Source organism: Panicum virgatum, chromosome 3N, assembly GCF_016808335.1.
Source record: "Panicum virgatum strain AP13 chromosome 3N, P.virgatum_v5, whole genome shotgun sequence".
Classification (NCBI taxonomy): Eukaryota; Viridiplantae; Streptophyta; class Magnoliopsida; order Poales; family Poaceae; genus Panicum; species Panicum virgatum.
Window position 1 is genome coordinate 1,733,138 of NC_053147.1, and position 25,299 is coordinate 1,758,436.

Genomic DNA, 25,299 nt, shown 5'->3' on the forward strand with positions numbered 1-25,299 from the left:
ATGATATTTAATACTTATGACATTTCTATAACACTTCTACTAAGATTGACTTAGAGATAAAATGCCCTGCCCTGAAAACCTGTGATGAGGAAAACTTCAAAGCACTGCAAGAGTACATTTCAATGCAAAGCTAGGCATACGTGTACCTGCAGGGAAGGCCGGCAAATAGATTACCGATCACCATCTCCAAACAACGAAGCTCATCAGTCGCCTAGCTATAAATTCCTAGGAATCTTTGCATGCAGCCGCACCATTTCATACAGCACCACTCCACAAGCACAACAAAGCCGCACCACTCCACTCACCCCAGTCCACAAGCACAACAAAGCCGCCGCCGTTACAGCTAGCTAGCGCAAATGGCCAGGCTGGGATTGCTGCTTCCCCTGGCCTTGGCGGCGGCCGTCCTCCTGCTCGCCGTCGCAGCCGCCGCCGCGCCTTCCGGCAGGCCACCCAAGGCGCAGGGGCCCAAGCAGCACGAGAAGCCCAAGCCAATGAAGGTCAAGTGCCACGACCGCAAGCTCTACCCTTACTGTTTCGGCAAGCCGATGGAGTGCCCCGCCGCGTGTCCCCAGTCATGCTACGCCGACTGCAACTCCTGCAAGTCCGTCTGCGGTGAGCACGCTCGATCTGTCGCTCTCCCTTGATCTTGATGATCTTGTCGACCTGTTCAATAATTCCTAACCGGATCTGTTGTGTGTGACTGTGACGGTGCATTTAATTTGCAGTGTGCAGCGTCCCGGGAGCCTGCGGCGACCCGCGCTTCATCGGCGGCGACGGCAACGCCTTCTTCTTCCACGGCCGCAGGGACGCCGACTTCTGCGTCCTCTCCGACCGCGACCTCCACATCAACGCCCACTTCATCGGCAAGCGCGGCGGCGACGGCATGACCCGTGACTTCACCTGGATCCAGGCCATCGCCGTGCTCTTCGACGGCCACCGCCTCTACGTCGGCGCCCGGAAGACCGCCACCTGGGACGACGACGTCGACCGCTTGAAGCTCGCCCTGGACGGCGAGCCCGTGAGCCTCCCGCAGGAGGCCGACGCCGCGTGGACGTCCAGCGCCGTGCCGGCACTGTCCATCACCCGCACCAAGGCGGCCAACGGCGTGCTGGTCGCGCTCGACGGCAGGTTCAAGATCAGGGCGAACGCCGTGCCCATCACCGAAGAGGAGTCGGAGGTGCACAGGTACGGGGTGACCTCCGACGACTGCCTCGCGCACCTTGACCTGGCCTTCAAGTTCGACGCGCTCACCGGCGACGTGCACGGCGTGGTCGGCCAGACCTACCGCTCCGACTACGTGAACCGGTTCGACGTCAGGGCCACCATGCCCACCATGGGAGGGGAGAGCAACTTCACCACGTCCAACCTCTTCGCGGTCGACTGCGCCGTCGCGCGTTACGCACCTGCTGGTGCTGGTCACCATGACCATGATGGTGTTGCAATGGTGTGAGACTGTGAGAGAGAGCTCGCTCGTATCCGTATCACCTGAGCCGGTGGCATGGGCGGTGAAGGTGTGGTTGCGGTCTGCAAGAAGTAAAACTTATAGGAGTATGATGTTGTCGGAGCTGTACCAACCATGCATGTTTGCATGGTCATGACTCATGAAATTCACAGCAATAATAAATAAGCCTGCTATTGATTGATGTATTAAAGAATGAGTTATAATATCAACTAGTGAGGTGACCCACGCATTTGCACAGCTAGTATTGATATTCTAAATATATATTGCATTTTTATCAAATTATTATTCATAAACTTAAATCTTTCTCATCAAATGCTACTTGCTTCAGTAATCAAGAGTACTCTTCTGCGGCTACTGCAGTGGTACATCCCTTTGCCTAGATATTTCTTTATCAGTGATGTGGTCGCATGGCAAGTGCACAGCCTAATCCTATTACGACTGCCTATCTTCTTGATCTTAGCTACTACCATTCGATAGTAGTAGTAACATATTTCTTATCTGCCAGCTCTTGTAGTAATGCTGCCCACTGCTCAGTTCAACTGATTCAGTTGTTCTTTTGCTAGTTTCCCTACTTTATGATCCTTATGGTCGTCTGTTGCTACTATATTTAATTCTATCGTATGTTGCATGGCGTCATGCCTCCATGGCCTAGTTTTTATTGGGAACAATCAATCCAAATTTCTTGCTTTCTGTGAGCCAACAAATCTCCCATAGTGCAGAGCACAAGATTCCATTCAGAATTTTTAGTAACCTATGTTTATGTTCAAGTCTGATGAGTTTACTATACCAATCATGGTTTGATCAATATTGTCCTGATTCCTTATCTGCTTGTGGTGTTAATTTTATTTTGAGCTTGTGGTGTTAATTATGAGGTGCAGTAGTGTCTTGTAGCAATGTCGGCAACAAACTTTTAGAGTAATGTCAAGGACCCTCCCTCGGTAAGGACAGGGATGCAGAAGGATGCAGAAAAAGGGTTAGGTTGGACGTGCAATGGCCTTGTCCTTACATTGGGCCTGCAGACATGCACATTCAGACATCACCACACTACTACAAAAAATCTTTACTGAGGCGTTTAGAATCGATTTTCAGAGGCAGGCAACCCTGAACGCCTCTGACCTAGGGTCAGTGTAAATCGCGATTTACAGAGGCGGTTTGTTGCCCGCCTCTGAAAATCAATATGAGAAAACAAAACAAAGAACCAGCCCGCCGAGCCCATCACGGGCCCGCCCGAGCCCATCTAGCTGCGCTGCAGACCGTCGCCGGTGCCTGCGGCCGCCGCCAGCAGTCGCCGCCCACCGCGGCCGCCCGAGCTCGCCATGGCCGGATCCGCCGCGGTCGCGGCCCGCCGTGGCCGTATCCGCCATGGCCGCCGCCGCCCCAGCTCGCCATGCCCGGATCCGCCGTGGCCGCCGCCCGCCATCGCTTGATCCGCACGCCGTCGTCCGCCGCCCGTCGCGGGCCGGCCATCGCGCCGCCGCCCGACGCGCTCCACCCACGGCCGCTGCCATGCGCGACTGCCTCCGCTGCGCCGCGCCCGCCTGCGGTCGCCGGCGCCGGCGCCGCCTGTGTTCTCCTCGCCCACTGCGGATCTGGCTGGAGGTGCTCGGCTGCCGCGCCATCGGGAAAGGCAGGGAGTGGGAGGAGGGAGGGAGGGCGAGAGAGGTTTGGAGGCCGCCGCGGGTTTGATGAGAGAGAGGGGGGAGTGGGGTGAGAAGAAAACCCTAAGTGTGGGTATATATGCACGGAGTTCTCTATCGGGCCGAGTCGGGACTGAGCGGGCTGAGCTCTTTAACTGAGGCGGACCTATTACGGATAACTGCCTCTGAAAACAGCAGTATTAATTGAGGCGGTCACCCCTAACGTGACCACTTCTGTTAATCGATTTTGTGAGGCGTTTTCGTTAACCGCCACAGTGAATAGGCTATGACCGCCTCTGTTAATGGTGGGTATTAAAAGAGACGGTTATTTTTTATGTACGCCTCAGAGGTCTTTTTAAAGTGTCTCGCTTAATCCAGAATTATAGTAGTGAGTAGGCAGTAGATGATAGACAGTCTTTAGACTCAATGGAGGATGAAGAAGCTTGCGGCGCGGCGCTTACCCTTGCTCTTAGCCTCCAACTTTTTGATCCTCATCGCTGGCCCCACTTTTGCTCTTATCATGATCGCTGCAGGTCAGGTGGTAGTCTAACATAGTGCAAAGCTTAGAATTATCTTGTTTATTTTGACTGATAATAATATAATCGTGAATGTGCATTTGAGATTTTGGTAATATAATAAGATATGCGTGTGGTAAAACATGTTAATTGTTTGTGTAGCTAGTATCCTAAAGGTATGCATGATATTTAGCTTGATATGCAAAATGATGGATAAATTTATATTTATAAATAGAAATATAATGACACTGATGGGTAATTTATAAATATGTATATGGACATTTTAGGCTAAATTTTTTGTAATGGCAGTGGTGGGTAATTTTAATTTTTTTTTCTCCGATTAACATTGGAATTTCTAGACCTTGAGAGTGAACATGGATGCTTTGTTTGTTGGCCAAATAATAAAATAATATATTATTATATTTGTAACACTATCCTTCACCCTTTTTGACTGAATTAACAGCTAACTTTTGTCAATCTTGGATGTTGTAACATTTGGCGGGTGGTGGGAGGGAAAACAGAGCAAGCGCCGTGCGCTTCCTCCTGTGTGGGCTGTAGTGGGCCAATTCTTTATTTTGTAGTGGCCCGTTTGACCTTTTCCCCCCGTAGCTGGGCCGAATTACTACTCCAATTTTTTATTACTAAAAATAAACTTTAGACTCGAAAGTTCAAACTCACAATTCAAAATTGATATTACTCATAAAACCATGTATAATTTTAGATAAGTTTTGAATTTATGTTCAAAAGCTAGTCTCCCTTTTTTATTGAAACAGGAGAATGGGGCTTCATTATTCAGGGCACCTGATTCTCAAAAGGTCAAAGCGCACGAGTGGATAAATCATTGGTACGGGTAGTACTGACAGCGTTGTTTCTGAAGACTGAACATCGATATTTGAAAATGTAAACAGGGCAGGCAGCAGCCAGCAGGTGAACTGAGATTGAGCAATTGCGTTGCGTCTGGTTTCGGTTGTCTAGCTGTATTTGGGTTCCAAATAAAAACAAGCACATTTGCAGGCGACGTCGTCTGACAACGACAGCAACTCTATCTGGTTATGATAAAGCAGCTACAACTCTGTAGCCATTTTCTGGAAGAGTTCTGAAGTAGTAGCCCTACCAATCAGAACGCAGATATAGCTCGAGCAACTAACCAAAGTAATGCTAGCTGTAATTCCATCTCTAGGCTAGGGGAGACAGCGTCTATTCTCTTCTCCAATGGGCTGACAGCAAGCTTGACCAACGAACCCAAGTAATATGAATGCCATTTCCTTTGGACATCTTGTGCAACAACTGGTTGCCTTCTTGTTAACATATATACCACCCGATGTCGTTGTTCTACAACGTGCAGTGGACCGAATTTATTGCAGATTCTAGACGAACAGCTGCAAGTGGTGCTTGACTCAAGGGGGCAACAGAAATGCAGACACGTACCCCATGAGAACAGCGCAGCAAAAACCTTATTCGCGATTGGACAACATTTTTCAGCACGTTTAAGGTCTGTTGTTTGCTTAAAAAGTGGTGCAAGGTTGCATGAGTTCACTCTTCACAAGTTCACATCACTAAAAGTTGAGCACCATCTGATGAGCACGACGAAGCACATCACTGTACGTCGAGGGATATAGAAATGGAGGAAGTTTTTTTCACTAGAGGAAGGCAACAGAGGGCCCCCTCGGTGCCAGAATGGAGGAAGTTGTTTTCACTGAATCGTACTCCGTATCTCTTTTGTAACTGCAAGCAAAATACTGCAATACCATCAGACGTCAGTGCATCACTCGACCTTCCATGGGATTTGTTTTCGTCAGACGTGCAGGCTGGTATTACCATGGGCCGGGTCACGGCCGACGGGCGCACGAGGCACCGCGGCGCACCCAGTCTTCCGTTGCTTTGGTCCTCCCGCGGCTGGCGCCGACGCCGGGCCGACCAAGTATGGCTCGCAGCCGCAAGCCCGTGCGTGACGGCGACGAATATGACTAGACGTCGAGAAAAGGTACGACGTACCTGCATCGCTGCTAGCCCTTTGATCCATCAAGATTTCTGATTTGACCCTCTCAGAAAAGGAAAAGATCCATCTCTGGTTGGTTCAATTTGTCCCGGCGGCGCCGCAAAACCAAGACGTGATTAACCACGTGCAAGATAACTGTGCTTCAATCTTGTCATCAATAGGTAGATGAACCTTCTATTACCTAGTATATAGGAAATCTCCAACCATATCATTGTTACTGGTTGAATTGAATCCAGATCTTGCCAAAGTCGAGTTCAGATCTCCATGGCTGGTTTGATTGAGACATATATTTTTATATACACTTTATTTAACTGCTATTTTTAATTCTAGATTTTTATATTTATTAATCATATTTTACATGAAATATTAACTGAACTTGTCATTTCTATTTATGTTCAAATTATTTATTAGTTGTATTTGAGATAGACTATTTATTTAGATATTTTCCTTCATAATTTTCTCTTAATCACTTTATAAATAAACTACTATTTTTTTATATTTTTAATTATAAATTTATATATTTATTAGTCATATCCGATATGAATTTAGCTATTTACTAATCACACTCAACATGCACTCTCTTTGTCAAGAGTTAATTTTTCTTATTTTTGTAATTTCAAATTTCGCTATTACTACTAACCATATTCAGAATGTACTTTTTGATCAAGTCCTAATTTTCTTATTTTTATTAGTTTTGAATTTAGCTATTTGCTAATCTTATTCTGTACGGACTCTTTGATCATATCCTGGTTTGTATTATTTTCTAAATTTCAAAATTAGCTATTTAATAATCGTATTTGATATGAACTATTTGTGTTATTTTAGATCATTAGATCTTTATAAAATATTTTTTTAATTTCTAATTGGGAACATATCTGGTGGAAACCGCACCTCCGTGAAAACCCGTGCAAATTATGGTAAAAAAAATTGTCTAAATTCTCCAAAAAAATCACACATATAGATGATATGATGATACACAACTTTGTAAAATATCTTGTCCAAACTCGACTTCATTTGTGAGATATAAAAATAACAAATTTTAAGCCAGAAGTTGTCCAGATGATTTGTGAGTTTGGACAAGATATTTTACAAGGTTGTGTATTATCATATCATCTATATGTGTAATTTTTTTGGTGAATTTAGACGACTTTTCTGTCGTTGTTTGCACGGATTTTCATGGAGGTGCGGTTTCCACCAGATATGTTCCCTTTTTAATTTAGCTATTTACTAATGTTATTCAACATGGACTCTCTGGTCAAGTTCAAATTTTCTTACTTTTCTTAATTCCTAATTTAACTGCTTACTAATCCTATTTGATATATACTCTTTAATTATCTTGATTTTTCTTAACTTATTTTAAACTTAGCTATTTATTCATCGTTTTTTTAACAGAAACTTCCAGCTTTTATAGAAAGCATATAAAGGTACGGGCAGAGCCCACAGAACTGGGGAAACCAGTTTAACCAAAGACACAGAGGGGGCGCAGCCACCCAACAAACAAGGAAACAGTCTAAAATAAAGCCCCGAGGACACAGCCTCCAACAGGTGGACAAACTAAGCCACTAGCTACAAAGCTAAACAGCATCGACAAGTTCAAATAGGAAACTCCCCCAAAAACATCAGAGAAAGAAGTCATCTGACAGTCTTCTCCTACACTTCAGTTGAAAAGATTCAGTCCACCATTTCACCTGTCCTCCCCATTCCTCTATCTTGGCCTGCTCGTCAGCTCGCATCAATCTCTTCCATTTCTGCAAAAACCCGTTACAGTTAAATAGCAGCTCAATTGGGGATCTTGGGAATTTTCCTTCTGTCGCTCGTTTGTTGCGAGATAACCACAACCTCCAAAGCACCATTGCAAGCAAAAACAATTTAGCATTATAATCACTACCCCAAAAGGAATCCAAGTATCAAGGAAATCCTACCACCCCGTAGGAGCCCGATCCCATCCTAGGGCCTCCTTGAAACACACCCATAGGAACCTGGCAACAATACATTCAAAAAAATATGTGGTCTGCCGTTTCCGGCTGCCCACAAATGTTGCAAAGATGGTTACCCTTCCAGTTTCTTTTTTTTTCAAACCCACCCCGGTTTGCAGCCTGTTATGAGAGATTTGCCACAGGAAAACCTTAAGCTTCATAGGCAAATGACTCTGCCAGATATGTTGTAGGCGTTTGTTAATGACCCCCCGATGAGAAAGCCATCTATACATCGATTTAGTAGTAAAGGTACCAGATTTTTCCAGAGCCCATTTGACTACGTCATGGCTGTTATTTAAATGCACTTCTTCCAGTAGGTCCATGAGGGCCTCCCAGACAACAAGGTCTTGGTGCCCGAGGGCCCTTCTGAACTTCAGAAACCACCTACCATTGTTATAAAAGTCACAAACTCGCCCAATTTTGTTAGAGCTCAGATTGTATAGCCTAGGGAAAGCAAGCTTCAAAGGGATGTCTCCTCTCCAGACATCATCCCAGAATCTAGTAAGTTTACCATTATTCACTACAAAAATTGCCCCCAACTAATGTTGTGCTTGATCTAATTAACCCCCTCCAGAACTGTGATCCTTTACCCCCCTTGCAGCTTAACAAAGTCTTGTTTTTTAAATATTTTGCCTTCAGAAGTTGGCAGCACAAATCTTCTTCAGAGCTAGTATGTAATCTCCAAACCCATTTTGTCAACAGGGCCTCATTAAACAGTTTGGTGTTAAGGATACCCAACCCTCCAAAATCTTTTGGTAAACAAACATCCTCCTATTTTATCATGTGATATTTGAAGTTAGCGCTGCCTCCATTCCAGAAGAAGTTGCTTCTTATGTTGTCCATCTGTTTATGAACTCCGTCTTGTAGCAAGAACATACGCATTACAAAGGTGGGCATGCTGCTGAGAGAGGAGTTTGTCAAAATCATCCTCCCCCCAGAAGAGAGATGTTTACTCTTCCACGGCTGCAGCTTCTTCCTCATCTTTTCTACAATATTTCTAAACCCGCTCCTACCTTTCTTCTACTAATGGGGAAACCAAGGTACTTCATGGGCATCTTTCCAATATTACAATTTAATATGTTAGCTGCCACCAGTTGGTCTGCCTCATCCATTCCAAAAGTGAACAATTCGCTTTTGTGATAGTTAATCTTTAGACCCGACATCCACTCAAAACAGTAAAGCAAGAACTTCAAATTTCTGATTGAGTCTGGGTCGCCATCCACTATAAGAACTGTGTCATCTGCGTATTGCAAATGGGTGATCCCCCCTGGAATTAGGTGGTGTACGACTCCCTTAACCAACCCCTGTTCCTTGGCCTTGGTCAAGATGTGGTTTAGAGCGTCCGCGGCCATATTGAACAAAAGAGGGGAAAGGGGGTCCCCTTGTCTAAGTCCTCGATGTGTTCTGAAATAAGGTTCGTTCTCCCCGTTTATGTTGATACAGACTCCCCCCCCCCTTATTGTTTTCATAATCCAATTTCTCAATTGATCTACAAACCCTTTCTTCTTCAACACCTCCTCTACAAAGTTCCAAGAAATGCTATCATATGCTTTCTCAAAATCAATTTTGAAAATAATTGCCCTCATTTTCTTAGCTTGCAGCTCGTGTATAATCTCATGGAGCATGACCGCCCCATCCACGATATATCGTCCTTCGATAAAGGTTGTCTGATTCAGGGAGATTATCTTATCTGCCACTATAGCAAGTCTGACCATGATTAGTTTTGTGAAGATTTTGAAGCTAACATTTAGGAGACAAATCTGATGAAATAACTTCACGTTGTTGGCCTCTTCTACTTTTGGGATCAGAGTAATCACCCCATAGTTCAGTCTGGCTATGTCTAGTGCTCCCAGATAGAAGTCATTGACCATCTCCATGAACTCCGTTTTAATAGACTCCCAGTAGCTCTTGTGGAAGGTCACCCCAAAACCATCTGGCCCCGGAGCAGTGTTGTCCTTCATGTCAAACACGACCTTCCTCACTTCCTCCTCGGTGAAGGGCCTAGTATGCTCAATATTGTCTGCTTCTGACAGTCTACCGTTATTTCTCCATACATCCTCCCCCAAAGAGACAGTTCTAGTTGGCGACTTACCAAAAAGTTGTTTGTAATAGGTGTAGATGACTTCCTGTATTCTCCCGGGTCGGTGACAACCTCCCCTTCATGTTCCAAGGATAAAATGGATTTTTTTCCTCTTCCTACCATTTGCCACCAGGTGGAAGAAACTCGAATTTGAGTCCCCCTCAAGAACCCACTTTTCACTTCCTCTCTGTTGCCAGTAAACTTCTTCTGCTTCCATAAGTTTGTCCAGTTCCTGCTCCAGAATCGCTCGCTAACAGGCCTCCTCCTCCCCTACTCCTATATCTTCACACTGCCGGTCAATAGCTTTTATCTTAGTAATAATCTCAAGTTTCTTTCTTTTGTAATTTCCTCGGATGTTGCTACCCCAGCCTTTCAGGAATTGTCGTAGGGCGCAAAGACCACCATGCCACTTATCAAGGGAATATGCTGAATCCGGCCATTTAAGCTTAGAAGCTTCCCACTTAGAGTTGATCAGGTGTAGGAACCCCTCTTCCGCTAACCACTGTCACTCAAAATAGAATTGTCTACTCCTCAAAGTGTTCCCCCCCCCAAGGTGCAACAAAAGAGGATTGTGATCCGAACCCAGTCTCGTCAAAGATGTCAGAGTGGCTAGAGGGAATTTTTCCTCCCACTCAGTGCTAACAAGAACTCTGTCAATATTACTTTGAATCGGAACCTCTTGCTTGTTGGTCCAGGTATACTTGCTCCCCCCTCTATGTAGTTCTCTTAGCTCAAATTTCTCAATAAAGTTATTAAACATATCCATCAACCTAGCATCCCCCACCCCCAAACTCTTATCTGCATTGCATCTGATTAAATTGAAGTCTCCCCCTAGCAGGTAAGGAAGAGTGGCAGTCTCACATCTATTTGTTAAGCTGTCAAGAAAATTAGCAGAATGATTGTGATCCGCTGGACCATAGACTGTAATGAAATCCCACCTAATATTGAGGAGTATGTGTCTAATAGTAGCTCCAACATAAAACTCATTAGATTCCCAGTTTTTGATCTGCAGAACATCTTCTTTAACCCCCAGCAAAATACCTCCAGAGTGTCCGCGGGCCGGTGTCCAACGCCAGCTAAACCCACCCCTTGGAGCCAGACTTTCTAGCCCCCGGTCAGAAAAGTCTTTCTTAATCGTTTCCTGGATTCCAACCACTTCTGCATCTTCACTCTGAATAAGTTCTCTAAGGTGTCTGACTCTTGATTTTTTCCTTAAACCTCTGATATTCCAGATAATTGCTTTCATTGGATGCTGATTCGTTTGAGTTCTCTACTCAGCCTAGTACCCCTGTCTTTGTTCTCAGTTCTATTACTTTTCACACCCCCTTTTTGTCCTACTTCTTGTTGGCTGCTAGTAGAGGCCACTTCTGAGATAATCTGGCCTGTTAATTCCTTTCCCTCGTCAAGCTGCTCCCCCTCCTTAGAACAAGCTCGGCCTTCCTGTAGATTCCCCCCATTAGGTAGCACTGTCTGTTTTCCTCCTTGTTTCGTTTCCAAAGAAGTCTGAACTGCACACTTAAGTTTATCAGTCTCACATTTGTCTCTAATCTGAATGATCCTTTGAGAATTATCCACGACTTCCAAACTTAAATTCTCCCCCTCTAGACAGTGCTCAGTCGACACCCTCTTTTCCAGGTTAAAGTTATAGGACGCTTCTGCCAAGGCTGCCCTAGAGAGCTCCTCTAATTGCATTGCACTAATAGTGGCATCAATTTCAGTTTTATTTTCCCCCAAAATAATTTCACAGTTTAGAGTAATATTAGCTAGATCGTCCTCCTCACAAGTATTAAGAACAGCAAAACCATAAGGAGTGGGATGGTTGTTACCTGGAATAGAAGAGAAGTCCCCCCTCCCAACCGGATCAGGTGTTGAGATCCTCGCACTTTTCCTAACTGCGACCGCCGGGTGAGGTCTGAACTTATATTTTTTTTCTTCTTAGATGACTCGACCTCCCATGCCTCTTGCTGTTGATGTATCAAAATCCCCGGTACCTCCTCAGGATAAGGCTGACTTTCCACTACTTCACCCTCTCCAAGTGACTCTTGGAATTCTAGCATACTGTCCCCAATGCTTCCAACTCCCCCCATCATTTCCCAATGTATCATCATGTTGGTTTAAATTCAAAGCTGGCCACTTTTCTTGTGCCAGGAACCTGTGTCCTCCATCTTCAGTGTGCACTAGGGAGTGATTTGGGGGTATATTCAGCTCCTTCACTTTCTTATCAGAATTTTCCATAGCTGATTTGTTAGATTCCTGTGAGAGCAATTCCTTATCAGCAGCTAAAATCACTAGTGCTTCAGTTTTGGGGTTATAAGCAGCTAGTGGAGAAATTTCTAGCACTTCTTCACGACCCTGTGTCTTTTCAAGTTGACGGCCATCTGAGATACTCTGTTTCTCTCCTCTAACAGATTTACCTTGGGGGTTAGGTGCTGATTTTTCCTTTCTAGAACCACTAGATCTTCTAGGTGCTAACGGTTCCTCTAATCGGCGCCGGATCTCCCCCTCATAATCCGAAAGGTCATCTGCTTCATCATCATCTTCGTTGTAGTCATCATCATCTGGTTTGTCCTGTGGTGGGGGGATGATCTTTGGGTCCTTGAGTAGCTCCTTCAGGAACAAACTTGACCTCATATCCCACCCCCTCAACAAAGATCTACACAAAGCCTTTGCTTTTAGATACATCCCTAGCTCTTAGCTTTACTCTACTGTCATACATCAACGACACCTCATCTACAACCACAACCTCCCCGGCCAACTCTGCAATCAAAGAAATAGCTTCTAGGTTTCTAGCCGAGTCAGGCACATTGGATATTTGGACCCAGCCGGTTTGCAATACTGAGCAAGCTCTGGGATCGATGGTTAAGTGAGATATAGTCACAGAGATGTTGTACAGAGTGAGATCCACACTCTTGGAACGCGAGAAGGTGTCCAGGAGCAATTTCCTTGGAAAAGTGGCCAAATATTCTTGATCCGTTAGCTTCCTTACCCTCCAAATCCAATTCCTGTCTATTAAATTCTTCAGCTCTTCCTCCAACTTCTCGGTATTCACCTCACCACTCTTCACCTGGATCAACCCCACATTGGCCGCTGACTTTTGTTTAGCTGCCCCTGGGATCTTCAAGCAGTGAAACCCCTGCTCCGGGATGCCAAAACCATACATGTGCATAGAACATCCTCGATTACTCGGACACTTTGCAGCAATGTGGCCGGTGTCTTTGCATCTGAAGCAAAACGGTGGGTTTGTGCAAGTGGCCTGATGGTGTCCCTCTTGGCGACACCAGAAGCACACCCCGCTAGTTGAATCCTTCCCTGCATCCACCATGCCCTTGCCAGCAGCAGAGTCTACTTTCCCTCTAGGATTCTGTTCAGAAGCTTTGGGGCCTAGCCTATCCAGAACCGAGGGGTGTGAGTTGTGATTTTGCAAGTACCTCGATCGTTGGCTATGCTGGTAGCTGTCATGCTCAAGAGCGGTTGGTTCCATGGCCCTTTCGCTTCCTTGATGGATCTTCAGTTTGGAAGCCTCTCGGATCACCCATCTTGAATTGTTCCTGGTCTTTGGCCAGTCTATCCCTCGGCTGCCACTCGCGATGTGGATCCGCCTCTCTCCATCCTCCACGGATATGAACTCTTGAGTTATTTTAGACCGTTAGATCTACATAAATCCAGTTGTATAAAACTTTCTCTTTTGTATATTATTGTAAGAATTTCTAGATCCTATCGGTGAACGTGGTGGCTTTAACACTATAATATGTCCCTTGTAGGATGGCAGGGCCTTGATTGGCATACAGATCAACAAATCTCAAGGTCACATATTGGACACGTATCCAAGGGCGGATCGGGGGTGGGCCTTGACCCACCCTAAGATTTGGCCAAGAATTCTTATCCTCTTATTTTCTCTTCTCTATCCTTATTTATTGATTATAGAAAAATAGCAATACCTGCTAATTACTTTCTTACGTACAACAATTGATAATTGAATTGAGAAGACAAAAAGTGGGAAATTATATTTTATATAAGATTAAATCGACTTATCCATTAATATATATAAAAAAGCCTTCTATTGGACCATCCTAATAAGAAATCCTAGATTTGTCAGTGCCCGTGTCAAATCAGTGGCATCGTGTTCGCATGGCCTATATCTATGTGACGTGCTGCACTCAAACACTCATGTTTAGGCTCTGGAGTTAAGGCCTACTTAGTTGGATATCAAAATGTGGACAATTCAAATGAAAAGCTCCATGTCATTGTAAGTTTACAGTCCCAATTTCTTATTTGCACTGCTATGCACGAGTTCTTGATCCAGAATATTCATGGGCAACGTGTTTTGACTTTGCCTGGTTTTAACACATAGTTTTGTATCCTAATTGGCAACGAAGCTTTATACAGTATCTAACATGTGATTGTGCCCTAGTGATAGTGATAGTACAAAGTATTTGATATGTGCAGATGGAAACTTGAGACGGGCAAAGACTGCAAGACAGAGGAATAGGTCACCAATGATGCAAAGACAGATGCCTGTCTAATTACTTGCCAGTCTGTAAGAGAAAAATACAGCATACTCAGGGTCAGGGATACTCTGTCAGTTCAGTCTTCTTATCCTTGTATCTTATGGGCTAAGACATAATTAGCGTTCCCGAGAACAGATCTGCCGTTGTTTAATTATTGGTGCCCCTTAGCAAGAAAGGCAAAAGCAAATCTCTTTAAGTTGATCTAAACAACGTGATGCCAACCAACATGATTCGGAATCCTAACTTTGTAGTTTACTGTAGCTCGTCTGGCACGGGCGTTAATTTTTCAGTTGTCACAAGTCTGTAGCCTGCTGAATCTTTGCGGAGTAAACTATATGGAGAAAAAAAATAATCCCAGGACTGTCAGGTTGCTGCAAATATGTAATCACATTAAGAGACAAAAGGCAAAAAAGTGGTCATGGATGATTTGCTGCCAGACAGTCAGAGAATTCCAAAGATGGCGTGGTTTTCTTCTTTTCTCTTCGAACATATGCAGGAGAAAAGGCAGGAATTCAGACTGTCTCAGCATGTTCATCTAGACGACTGAGCTGAGAATCGATATTTTTGTTTTAGCAAACACCACAAAGCTCATTCATGTGAGGGTGTAGAGAGCGAAGAATCAAGAATTATTGGTGCTAACTTTGAAGTCAGCCACACATGTGTGGATAAACAAGTGGTAGCGCTACTTAAGTATGCTAAGGTGACAAGCACATTTTGCAGGTCACGTCTGATAACAACACCCATTCTATCCGGTTAGGATAAAAGGAGGCATGTGCGAGTGAGGCTGCAGATATGGGCAGTGGATGGAAAGAGCGAAACAAATCTCACCGACCGAGAATGCGCTTCAACTTTGGAACCATTCAGACTTAAAAAAGATGGCTCCATTAATTACCTCAGAGAGTTGTGAACAAGTAGCCAACATGCAAGACCACAGATCCTCCAACTTCATCACTAAAGGAGGGGCTACTATCTCATATTTTCCTCAATTGACTGGACAAAAAACTGTGAGAAGATTCAGCAAACTAATCAATGCAATGCTATAGAAATTGCACATGCCATGGCCATGTGTGTCGTTTTCGTTGGGCACCTTTTGTAACAGTTGGTTGTTTTCTTGTGGATTTTTGGTCTACAATGTGGCCCCAAAATATCTCCTCTAGTTCAAGCCATTCTGGCAATATGATGGTGATTTCATTGCGCACGTTGCAAAGCAAGCTGTCTGACTGGGCACCAACTAGGATCTGTGGTAAGCTGATATTTTTTTACATGCTGAATCAGTTGCGTTTCCCAAATCCCATCAATGACTAATTGTGTCGGAACAAAGTAAACAATCAATGATCGAGGTATTAGGTGTGCGTAGATGATTCGTTGTAAAAAAAGTGATGCAGGCTCAGTGACATTGATTGAACTAACCATCAAAATATGAACAAAATGATATAGGATATTTGAAGCCTGGAGAGAAACATTGAAGTTGACAATGATATTGCTTGAAATATGGAAGTTGGAAAAGAGTTGAGACGATTAAGAGGACACCGGCAAATGACGCTGGAGAGAAAAAGGACACCAGAAACGGAGACTCTTCAACTGCCAGCACGAGCACGGTATTTGCCAGCACGGGGCAAATACCGTCTGCGCTTCCTTCTACAGGCAATCACTTGTCAGTGCTCTGAAGATAGATCTGTATCGATATACAGAAAGAGGCAGTCGACAGCAATCACTGCAGGTCCGCAGTTGCTTTTAGCGTGCAAACTGAAAATGATGTGGGGATGGGGATCCTCCGTTGGATCTGCTGGCAATGAAATTAGCAGAGGCCGTGAATTGAATGAACACAGGGACCATTTTGCTGCTGTATACGTACAGTTTCCTTGGTTACACGATCAGTCTGCCATTTCTGTCTATCGCATTAATTTCTCGTCAGGAATTCAGGATGGTCTGAAACCCTGAATCTGCTACTGCTAAGCAGATGCCCAGAAAGAAATCTGAAACAGATGCCCAGAAAGAAAATGGGAACTGAATCACGGATGGGAATATGCAAGGTCCATGTGCAAGGTGTTTAGTTGGTGAATTTTTTTTTGAATTTGGGTACTGTAGCACATTTCGTTGTTATTTGGTAATTAATATCCAATCATAGATTAATTAGGTTTAAAAGATTTGTCTTGTTCTAATCAGTTAAACTGTGTAATTAGTTATTTTTTTCAACTACATTTAATGCTTCATGTATGCGTCCGAAGATTAGATGTGATGGGTACTGTAGAAATTTTTTTGGGAACTAAGACCATCCACAACGGCGGCCGGTATCACGCCCGGCATCATCCTTTAGGGGTCATCTCCTCCACCAACCGCTCCAATGGAGCACTGTAAAAGGCCCCCCAAAATGGAGGGCGATGGCAGGACCCTCCACAGTTGGGGGGGGGGGGCATACGGACGCACTCCAACCGCCCGTGGGGCCCAAGCAGAGGGGGAGCAGGAGCCGGCGAACCGTGGAGGGCGCGAGCTGCCGATGGCGGCGGGTCGGGGAGACGGCGCAGGGTGGTCTGCGTGTAATTAATAAAATAAATAATTATAAATTTGATTCTTATCTTAATTAATTATTTTTCAAAAAATATATTATACACTCTAGACTATCATTGGTATTCCTGTCCAGATTTTGATTAATAACAAGTTATTTTAGTTTTGAGGGGGGAGAGGTAATTAGAGGGGAATAGGTAGTTGGAGTTAGTTGAAGAGGGAAATATAAAATATTGGATGGTGGGGTATAGGGGGTGTGGTATAGAGTGTATTGTTAGAGAGGATTTTGATATGGAGTGCGGAATCTGTTTAGAAGGAGAAGAATATTTCTTTTAGGGGGTGGATTTTAGAGGGTACCATTGGAGACAGTATAACCCCCTCCCCCACACCCCACCCCCGAAGATGAAAAGAACTGTTGGCTAACAGGCAAGTGGGCTCCTCAAACAGTGGTGGTAACAGTACGGATTCACAGTTAGCTTTCTATTGCAGCATCAGAAAAGGGACAAAGCCCATGTCGAATGGATCATGGATGGAACTTCTGAATGGAACTTTCGATTCAACTAGCTATTCATTCCCTTCGTTAATTAGTCTATGTACATTTCATAGCCGTTTTTGTGAAACAACTCTATCTAACCTCTTTTCTCTGAAACCTTGAATCTCTAATTTCTAACTCTCCTAATCCTGACTGGGAGCCCGCCGCTGATGGACGCGGTGAGCCCCGACGCGAACTTTGGCGCGCAGGCGCCGCTGCCACTCTCCCCGACCACCTCGACGTCGAACGCCCTCACCACCGCCACGCCCATCGCCTTCATCTCGGTGACCGCGAGCTCCTTGCCGAGGCACACGCGGAGGCCCGCCTGGAACACGGGGTACCTGTACAGGCTCTCCGGCACGAAGGACCCGCCGGGTCCAGTGAGCCACCGGTCCGGGCGGAAGTCGCCATGGTCGGCTCCCCAGATGCTCGGCATGCGGCCCATGGCGTAGGGGTGGTACATCACGCGCGCCCCGCTGGAGACGTAGGTGCCGTCCGGGAGCACGTCGGGGCCGGCGCAGAACTTGGAGTCGAACTGCACCGGCGGGAACAGGCGCATGTTCTCGTACAGCACCGCGTGGGTGTAGTGCAGGCCCTTGAGGTGCTCGTAGGTGACCGGCGCCGAGCCGTCCCCGGCCTCGGCGCGCATGGCGGCCGCCACCTCCGGGTTCTTGGACAGGAGCATGAAGAGCGTGGTGAGCGCGGAGGACACCGTGTCGCGCCCGGCGAGGAGGAAGCTGACCACGATGTCGCGGAGGTACTTGTCGTCCACGGCGTGGGCGTCGCCGGCGGAGGCCATGAACCGGGACAGGAGGTCGTGGCTGTTGGCGACGCCCAGCTTCCGGCGCTGCCGGATCATCGCGGCCGCGAGCTCGTCGACGAGCCTGATGGCCTTCTTGAGCTCCCGCTCGGACCCGATGTTGAGCAGGCGCTTCATCCTCCACAGCAGGGGCGACGCCGCGGCGCCGCGCATGGCGCAGAGCCGCGTCGCCGTGTCGAAGGCGTCGGCGAGCTTGGACATGGGCATTTCCCGCTCGAGGCAGCCCGGGTCGAGGCCGAAGGAGATCTTGCAGATGGTGTCGAAGGCGAAGCGCCGGAACACGTCCTGCAGGTCGACGACGGCGCCCCTGTCGGCGGCGTCGGCGAGGAGCGGCATGAGGCGGGCCTCCACCTCCTGGGCGATGATCTTGTAGGCGTAGGAGCGCACGGCGACGCTGCCGAGCTCGAGGCTGGCCATCTTGCGCTGGTGGCGCCAGGCGTCGCCGTCGACGTTGAAGATGCCGCCGCCGAGGAGGTCCCCGAGGAGCGCGGCGAAGGTCTTGCCCTTGGGGAAGTTGTCGAAGTTGGTCTTGAGCATGTACTCGACGTTGGCCGGGTTGGCGGTGATGGTGCAGCCGAGGACATGGACGTGGACGGTGCCGGTGGGGGACTCCCGGAGCAGGTGCGCGTACCAGTCGCCGAGGTTGGTGAAGTCCCTCGCCCAGGACCCCGTCAGGTACGCCCGGCAGACATGGCAGCTGCACCACGGCCACCGGCGCACGAGCAGGAGCACCAGGGCCAGCGCAACCAGGCAGAGGGACAAGGCTGAGAAGACCATGCCCGCGCACTGCGCTGCCCATGGCAAGCCCATGGCTCCTGTTCCTAGCTAGAATTAGCTAGTGGAATAGGCCTGCTGGAGAAGGTCGGAGCGCGAGAGAGAAGGAGAGGAAAATGTGAGTTTGTGCGGCAGAAGACCCAGGAGGCTTTGTCTATATATAACGCGTGTGGTCCGGAATTCAGCACATGGCGAACGTGCGTTTTGGCTTAACACACGTTTCGTTAAACCTTTATGCCTTTTATATATTTTTTCGTGCAGGCAGACACAGCTCATGTCCCCTTCGTTGTACAACAGTTGATGACAGGAATGCAAAGGTTATGTTTTTAGTTTTTTTTCCCCCTATAACGAGAGAAAGGTGGTTGTCATTTCCAAGGCCATGCCTTTGGAAATTGATGTCGCAAAAAAGGGAGTAAGGGGTAATTGAGATGTTCTACTGTATCAAACATGTGCCAGTAGGCGATTAACAATTTGGACGTAGTATGGTCTTTGGTTGAAATCTTACTATTACTATTTGGAGGCTCCTTTGGAGCCTTCACGTGAAGCCATCTAGGATCCTAGATGGACACTTTGAAAAAATAGAGAAATCCTATAAATTCTCACAAAAATCAGAAACATCCAGCCATCAATCTAACAACTCTAATTATAATAACCATCGGATTATCTTTCCTAATAAATTACTCATCTCTGTCATTATGAAAATAGACTAAAGTAACCCCCTAAACATCTAAATTACCCACATCTGCCATTATAAACAATCTAAAGTAACCCCTAATCTTTATGTAAATTACCCACCTATGTCATTATAAAAATAATACAAATACCCCCCTAAATTTGCATATAAAATATTCAATTATGTCATTATTATTACAAGTTAAATTACTCATAAATTTGAATCTAAATTATATAATAACAACAATATATTAAAGTGCACCAATATAAAATTCTAAAATTACTATTCTATCATTATTAATATATTATTTATATTATTATTTACATAAAAATACTACTAATGATATATGTCACCATATATTCATATATGATGGAAGAGATAAGAACACCAATTCACAAACAAATAGTTCAACTAAACATATATTGTATACATATGGAGGTGCACAAAATGAAATCTATTGTAACTAAATAATAAAAATATATATTTTAGAGTATGTATTAGAATATTTAATAGACGAAAAGGGCATGAGATGGATAATTATAATTGTTGATCTTATTTCTATATCTATATATCTTATATAAGTGCAACCCACTAAGAATCATTAATAGCTATTTCTCTCACATGTGGTAAAGCCACATCATCATTTTATTTCCACCATTGGATCTGAATGAAACCTCATATCCTGGCCTTTCACAACCCACTAAGAGTTTTATCTTTTTTACTTGATTTTATTATTGTCATATGACAAAATTAGCAATAAAATGTCAAAAAAATAATGTATGTGCTAAGATTCCTCATTTATTTTTATCACACCCGTTCCTAACATCCTATTATACTAAAGTAATGTGGATCACGATGGTGGAGAATCCATAACCAATTCAAATATCTACATTTGTCCAATGAAACTATTAAACAAAATATATTCTTTCCAATTATGAACATTTTACACAACTGTGTTGCCCAACTTAATTTTTTTAAAAAAATTGCAAAAACTTCACTTATCCAAAGAGAGTCGATGCAAAGTCCAATCTCTTGCTTCACAAAATAATGCAGACGTTTCCATTTCAACATTAAAGAGTCCTTATCGTAACTATTGTTGTTCCTCTTTTATCAGTTTCAGCAACTATAACTTCTTATATATACATCAACTTCAGTATTTAAGCATTTCTTATATACAACCATGTCATATATCTTCAATGCTAAAATTACCTGCAATTTCATAACTCTATCTTTTCATCACATTGAACTTCAATATTTTTCTCTAAAATCCCGCAGCAACGCGCGGGGTATTCAACTAGTACTATAATTTGAGCTCCTTGTGTCTCTTTCATCCAATGGCGGTGGGGAAGAAACTCGGCACCATTTTAATTTTTTTCTCTCACCTGTATTTATTGAGATGAAATAATCTGGAGTTCTAAAAACTTTAGAATCGGAGGTCATTTAAGTTTTAAGATTTAAAACTTTTGAATAAGAATTCTATGACATAATATTGAATTTGGAAGCTTTAGGGATCGAAAACATACGAATTGAATTTCTCTTGAAATGGAGAGGTGAGGTAGGAAGGAAAAACTTTAAGTATGGAAGGGCATTCAGTTGCACTAATTAATTACCTTGCAATAATTGTCTTACATGTTGGTGGCATTCTTATTTTACCCATTACAGGTTGCAGTTCACCTTGTTAGGTTCTTCTAAGAGCAAGTCTAATAGATTTCGCCGGCCATTGGCTGGGACACGCGCGGCATGATGGTGGACCTCACTGCTATCTCGCTGTTCAGCCAATGGCAGGACGCCTAGCGCGTCTCCGCCGGCCTCAGCTGGCGTTTTGCGAGCCGCCCGCGCGACTCTCTCTCTCCTCGCCATGTCAGCTCCCTGTCAGCCCCCGCCAACCATTATACCTACTCTAAGGATGGGAAACAGATAGTAGATATTCAAATAATCCAACATCTGTATCCGCTTAAAGATCAATACGGATAATATGGTAGCAAAGTGGATACATCCGAATTCGATTTTTATTGGTTTTCTCTATCTGATTCCACATCCGTATTCAAAAATATCCAACACTATCCGTATCTCTTTTCATTCAAAAATTATTTAAAAAATTATATTTTTCTCATGACCCATATCATAGCAAAATTTCAATGCAAAAGGTTAAAGGGGCACATAAAGTCACCAATTGACATCCCTACGCAGTTAATTACTAGTGTACAGTAATCAATGCAAGTCGGCATGCAGCCCCGCTCGTGCTGCCAAAATATTAAATATGCACCTTGGTGATCGTCGATGGACAGTACAGGGGTACAGCTGGATTCCGCGGTTTCACAGCTTTTGTCGTCGGGCCGTGTTGCGCATGCAGCGCGCGATGCAGACCAGCTGAGCCGTGGAGGGTTTGGTTGGATGATGGTCAAGTGCGTGCAGTGTGGTAGGCCGACGGCGTTGCTCTATATAAATAAAAAAATTCAGTTCCTTTAATAAATAAACTAGCAAGGTGGCCCGCGCTAGCTAGTATTTTTTAACAATATTTTTTAGTTTGCCAAATAGATGTATTCAGCATTTTATTTATCTTTGGTTCACTCTCCTAGAGTAGTACCTGCAGCTTTCCATGTATAGGTATTCATATCAATCATCAATTTTGAAGTTGCTATGTTTATGTATAGGTATTAAATATTTATGTTGATAAATATTTAATTTATCAATTTTATCTCAGGTAAAAAATCATTGTTTTCTTCCTTCTGCCTGAGCTGGACCCGACCACCAGACAGGATTAGTCGGCTCGAGCTCAACCCGCACATGGTCAGGTCGGGTCGGGTTAGTCGGGGTACAACCTTATTTTCATGTGTAATTTTCAGATTGGGTTAGGTTTGGTCATATTTTTTCGGGAGCTTCGGCTCAAAATATTTGGCTCATGCCCAATGTAGCAGGTTGAAAATTTTGACCCGAGCCCAACCTATACATTGGTTAGATTGGGTTAGTCGAGTCGGGTGGCCCATGGTCAGGTCTAGCATGAACATTATGGTCATATATATATATATATATCCTGATTTTCCTTATTTTTTAAATTCTAAAATTTTCTAATTAGTTAGATCTTTAGATCTTCATAAATTACAACGGTGTAAATTCTTCTCTTTTCTAAATTAGATTAATGTGGGAATTCTCGACAATCTTGTTGAACATGATGAATTATTTTAACACTCCCTTATTGGTATACTCCATCATTCTAAAATGTAGGTCGTTTTAGCTTTTTAGAATCATAGTATTTGCTATGTACCTAGATATAATGTATGCCTAGATACATAGCAAAATCACTAAACACATAAAAATAAAAACGACCTACATTTTGGACAAATAGATTAATTATATTTGAAACTTACTTTTATTTAGCTTTTTTTTTCAAAATTCATACACATATTAACTACTAATTTTATTAATTATAACTCTAGATTTAGCTTTATTAATCATATTTGACATGAAATATTTATGAACTTGTAATTTCTTTTTATCTCAAATTTTGTTATTTATTATTTGTATTTGTCTTATACTATTTAGTTAGCCATTTTTCTTCTTAATCGCCATACAAATTGACTATTTCTTTATACTTTTCTATTTTTAAACTTATCTATTTATTGCTCATATTCAATATGGAATTTTTGGTCAAACTTTTGTAGCAAATGATGGCACTCACAGTAGGAGTACTATCAATTTTCCTCCTGTATGTTCCACGAATCAATCCACATGAATCTATGCTCCAACGCAAAGTCCTTTCGAGCACACACTTCTGTGTGGCACACAGAAAGGCAATTGATATCGGGCACTACACCTATTTATCTACCGCCTGTTGGGATAGGATCGGACCTCATCCGAGTACACGCACCCAGCGTCACACACATTTTTTTTTGACGCGGAGGCATCCTCCATTTCCATTACCAAATGGAAATATCACAGTACACAAAGGAGCAGACAGAGAAAAGACGCAGGAACAGAAACAGTTTAAGGCTGACCTTCAGCCCCTACCAAACCTGCTAACAGAACAGATAGAGCCCCAGGGTTCCCATGGAGAATTCTCGTAGCCGAGAGAACAAGTACTGAGCAATAATAGACATAGATCCACAAAGCCAACATCTGTAGAGCAACCATCAATCCACAGAGCCAACATCGTAGGCCAATCATCAGGCTTCATCATCCGACGATTCTTCAACAACATCACTATCTCGTGGAAGCTTAGGGGGTAGTAGAAGTGGTGGAGATAAGCGCTGCTGGTTGGTCATCATCCTGCTGGCACATGACAGAAGAAGCTTCACACCATCCAGGATCTTGCCTTGCATTTCTGCACCATACAAACCTGCCCAAAATGTCATTAAAGCACAAGCATAAGATACGATATCAGCTGGGTTTCTCAGCTGTTTATTATCAAAGCAAGCTTCATTTCTTTTCTTCCAGATAGCCCAACAAATGGCTGCCATACAGAAGGTGTAGATCTGCTCCCCTCCCGGTAGCCAATGTACAAACCAAATTTTAGCTTGCGAAAGATTATTTGGAATGTTGGTAGCTCCGATGCAGAGACCAACCATGCCCCAGATGACCTTTGCCACAGGACACATGAAAAAGAGATGGTCAATGGATTCATTGTTTTGACAGAAATAACAGGAAGGGGATCCCACCCAATTTCTCCTCAGCAGATTATCCTTAGTTAGGACTGCATTATTTTCCAATAGCCACATAAAGATCTTAATCCTATAAGGAATTTTGGCCTTCCAAATGTGAACAAATGCCTGTCCACACTCATTAGAAGAAAGAGCATCATAGGTGGATTTGGTGGAGAAGTACTCAAGCTTGTTGCATTTCCAGACAACTTTATCTCATGTATTATTGAAAGAATAACTATAGACCTCATTGACTATGTTCAACCATGAATCAAAGAGAATAGGAGAGAGCCATCTCGAGAATTGTAGCTGTGCATTTTTGGAGAGAACCAGGTGAACTGAAACAAATTTATCAAGGCAGAAATCATACAAAGTCGGGTGAAGAGTGCAGAGAGGTTTATCCTTAAGCCATGAGTCTTCCCAAAAGAAAGTTGATAGACCATTATTTACTGTAATTTTTCTATTAGCTAAGTAGACATGCCTGATTTTTAGTAAATCTGACCACACTGGAGAGTCATCAAGCCTGTTTTTGATTGTTCCTATGACTTTTGCTCCACCCATGTATTTTGATCTAACTATTGTTTGTCAGAGACCATCCTCGTTTTCCAGCTTTCACCACCATTTACATAGGAGACTGATATTCAGTTTCCTAATATCTTTGATACCCAGACCTCCTTTTTTCTTGCTTTTGCACACAACTTCCCATTTGACTAAATGATACTTTCTTTTCAAACCACTGCCTTGCCAGAGGAATTTCCTTCTTTGTTTGTCAAGTTTTTCAGTAGTTGTTTTGGGAAGCAAATACATAGACATATGGTAGATAAAGGTGCTTGTTAGGCTTGCATTGATTAAAGTAGTTCTCCCAGCCATGAATAAGAAACTTCCTTTCCATGAGGACAACTTTTTCATGTTCCTTTCTTCTAGAGGGATCCAGTCTTTTCACATGTAACCTGCTAGGATTAACAGGCACACCAAGGTATTTAATTGGGAATAAGCCTAATTGACAGTTGAAGATGCCAGCATACCTCTAGTGTTTGTCATCATCTCCATGTATGTGACACCCCAGGTGTTAATTAGATAAACTAGGGTCATTAGCACCAAATCATGCCTCCTTAACCCAGAAACATTGAAATAGATGTGTATGTATGTGTGTCTAAGTGTATAGGTGCATAGGTCGAAAA

At 44.0% G+C, this 25,299-nt stretch overlaps 2 protein-coding genes across 2 annotated transcripts; one reads left to right on the forward strand and one right to left on the reverse strand.

The window, feature by feature from the left end:
- The first annotated feature begins 316 nt into the window (after positions 1 to 316).
- On the forward strand, positions 317 to 1,450 carry LOC120668133. Its single transcript, XM_039948059.1, has 2 exons — positions 317 to 612; positions 726 to 1,450. Exons 1-2 carry the CDS (start codon positions 357 to 359, stop codon positions 1,448 to 1,450), a joined length of 981 nt encoding a protein of 326 aa, XP_039803993.1. The 5' UTR covers positions 317 to 356.
- Positions 1,451 to 17,212: 15,762 nt separating this feature from the next.
- On the reverse strand, positions 17,213 to 18,931 carry LOC120663584 (cytochrome P450 94C1-like). Its single transcript, XM_039942448.1, has one exon. The coding sequence runs from the start codon at positions 18,842 to 18,844 to the stop codon at positions 17,342 to 17,344; it is 1,503 nt and encodes a 500-aa protein (XP_039798382.1). The 5' UTR covers positions 18,845 to 18,931; the 3' UTR covers positions 17,213 to 17,341.
- Between the last annotated feature and the right edge of the window lie 6,368 nt (positions 18,932 to 25,299).

Bases quoted from the DNA above. Each gene is read 5' to 3' on its own strand.
- LOC120663584 (XM_039942448.1), bottom strand. From the start codon at position 18,844: ATGGGCTTGCCATGGGCAGCGCAGTGCGCGGGCATGGTCTTCTCAGCC.
- LOC120668133 (XM_039948059.1), top strand. From the start codon at position 357: ATGGCCAGGCTGGGATTGCTGCTTCCCCTGGCCTTGGCGGCGGCCGTC. The intron at 613-725 runs GTGAGCACGCTC...TTTAATTTGCAG, and splicing joins CTCCTGCAAGTCCGTCTGCG to TGTGCAGCGTCCCGGGAGCC.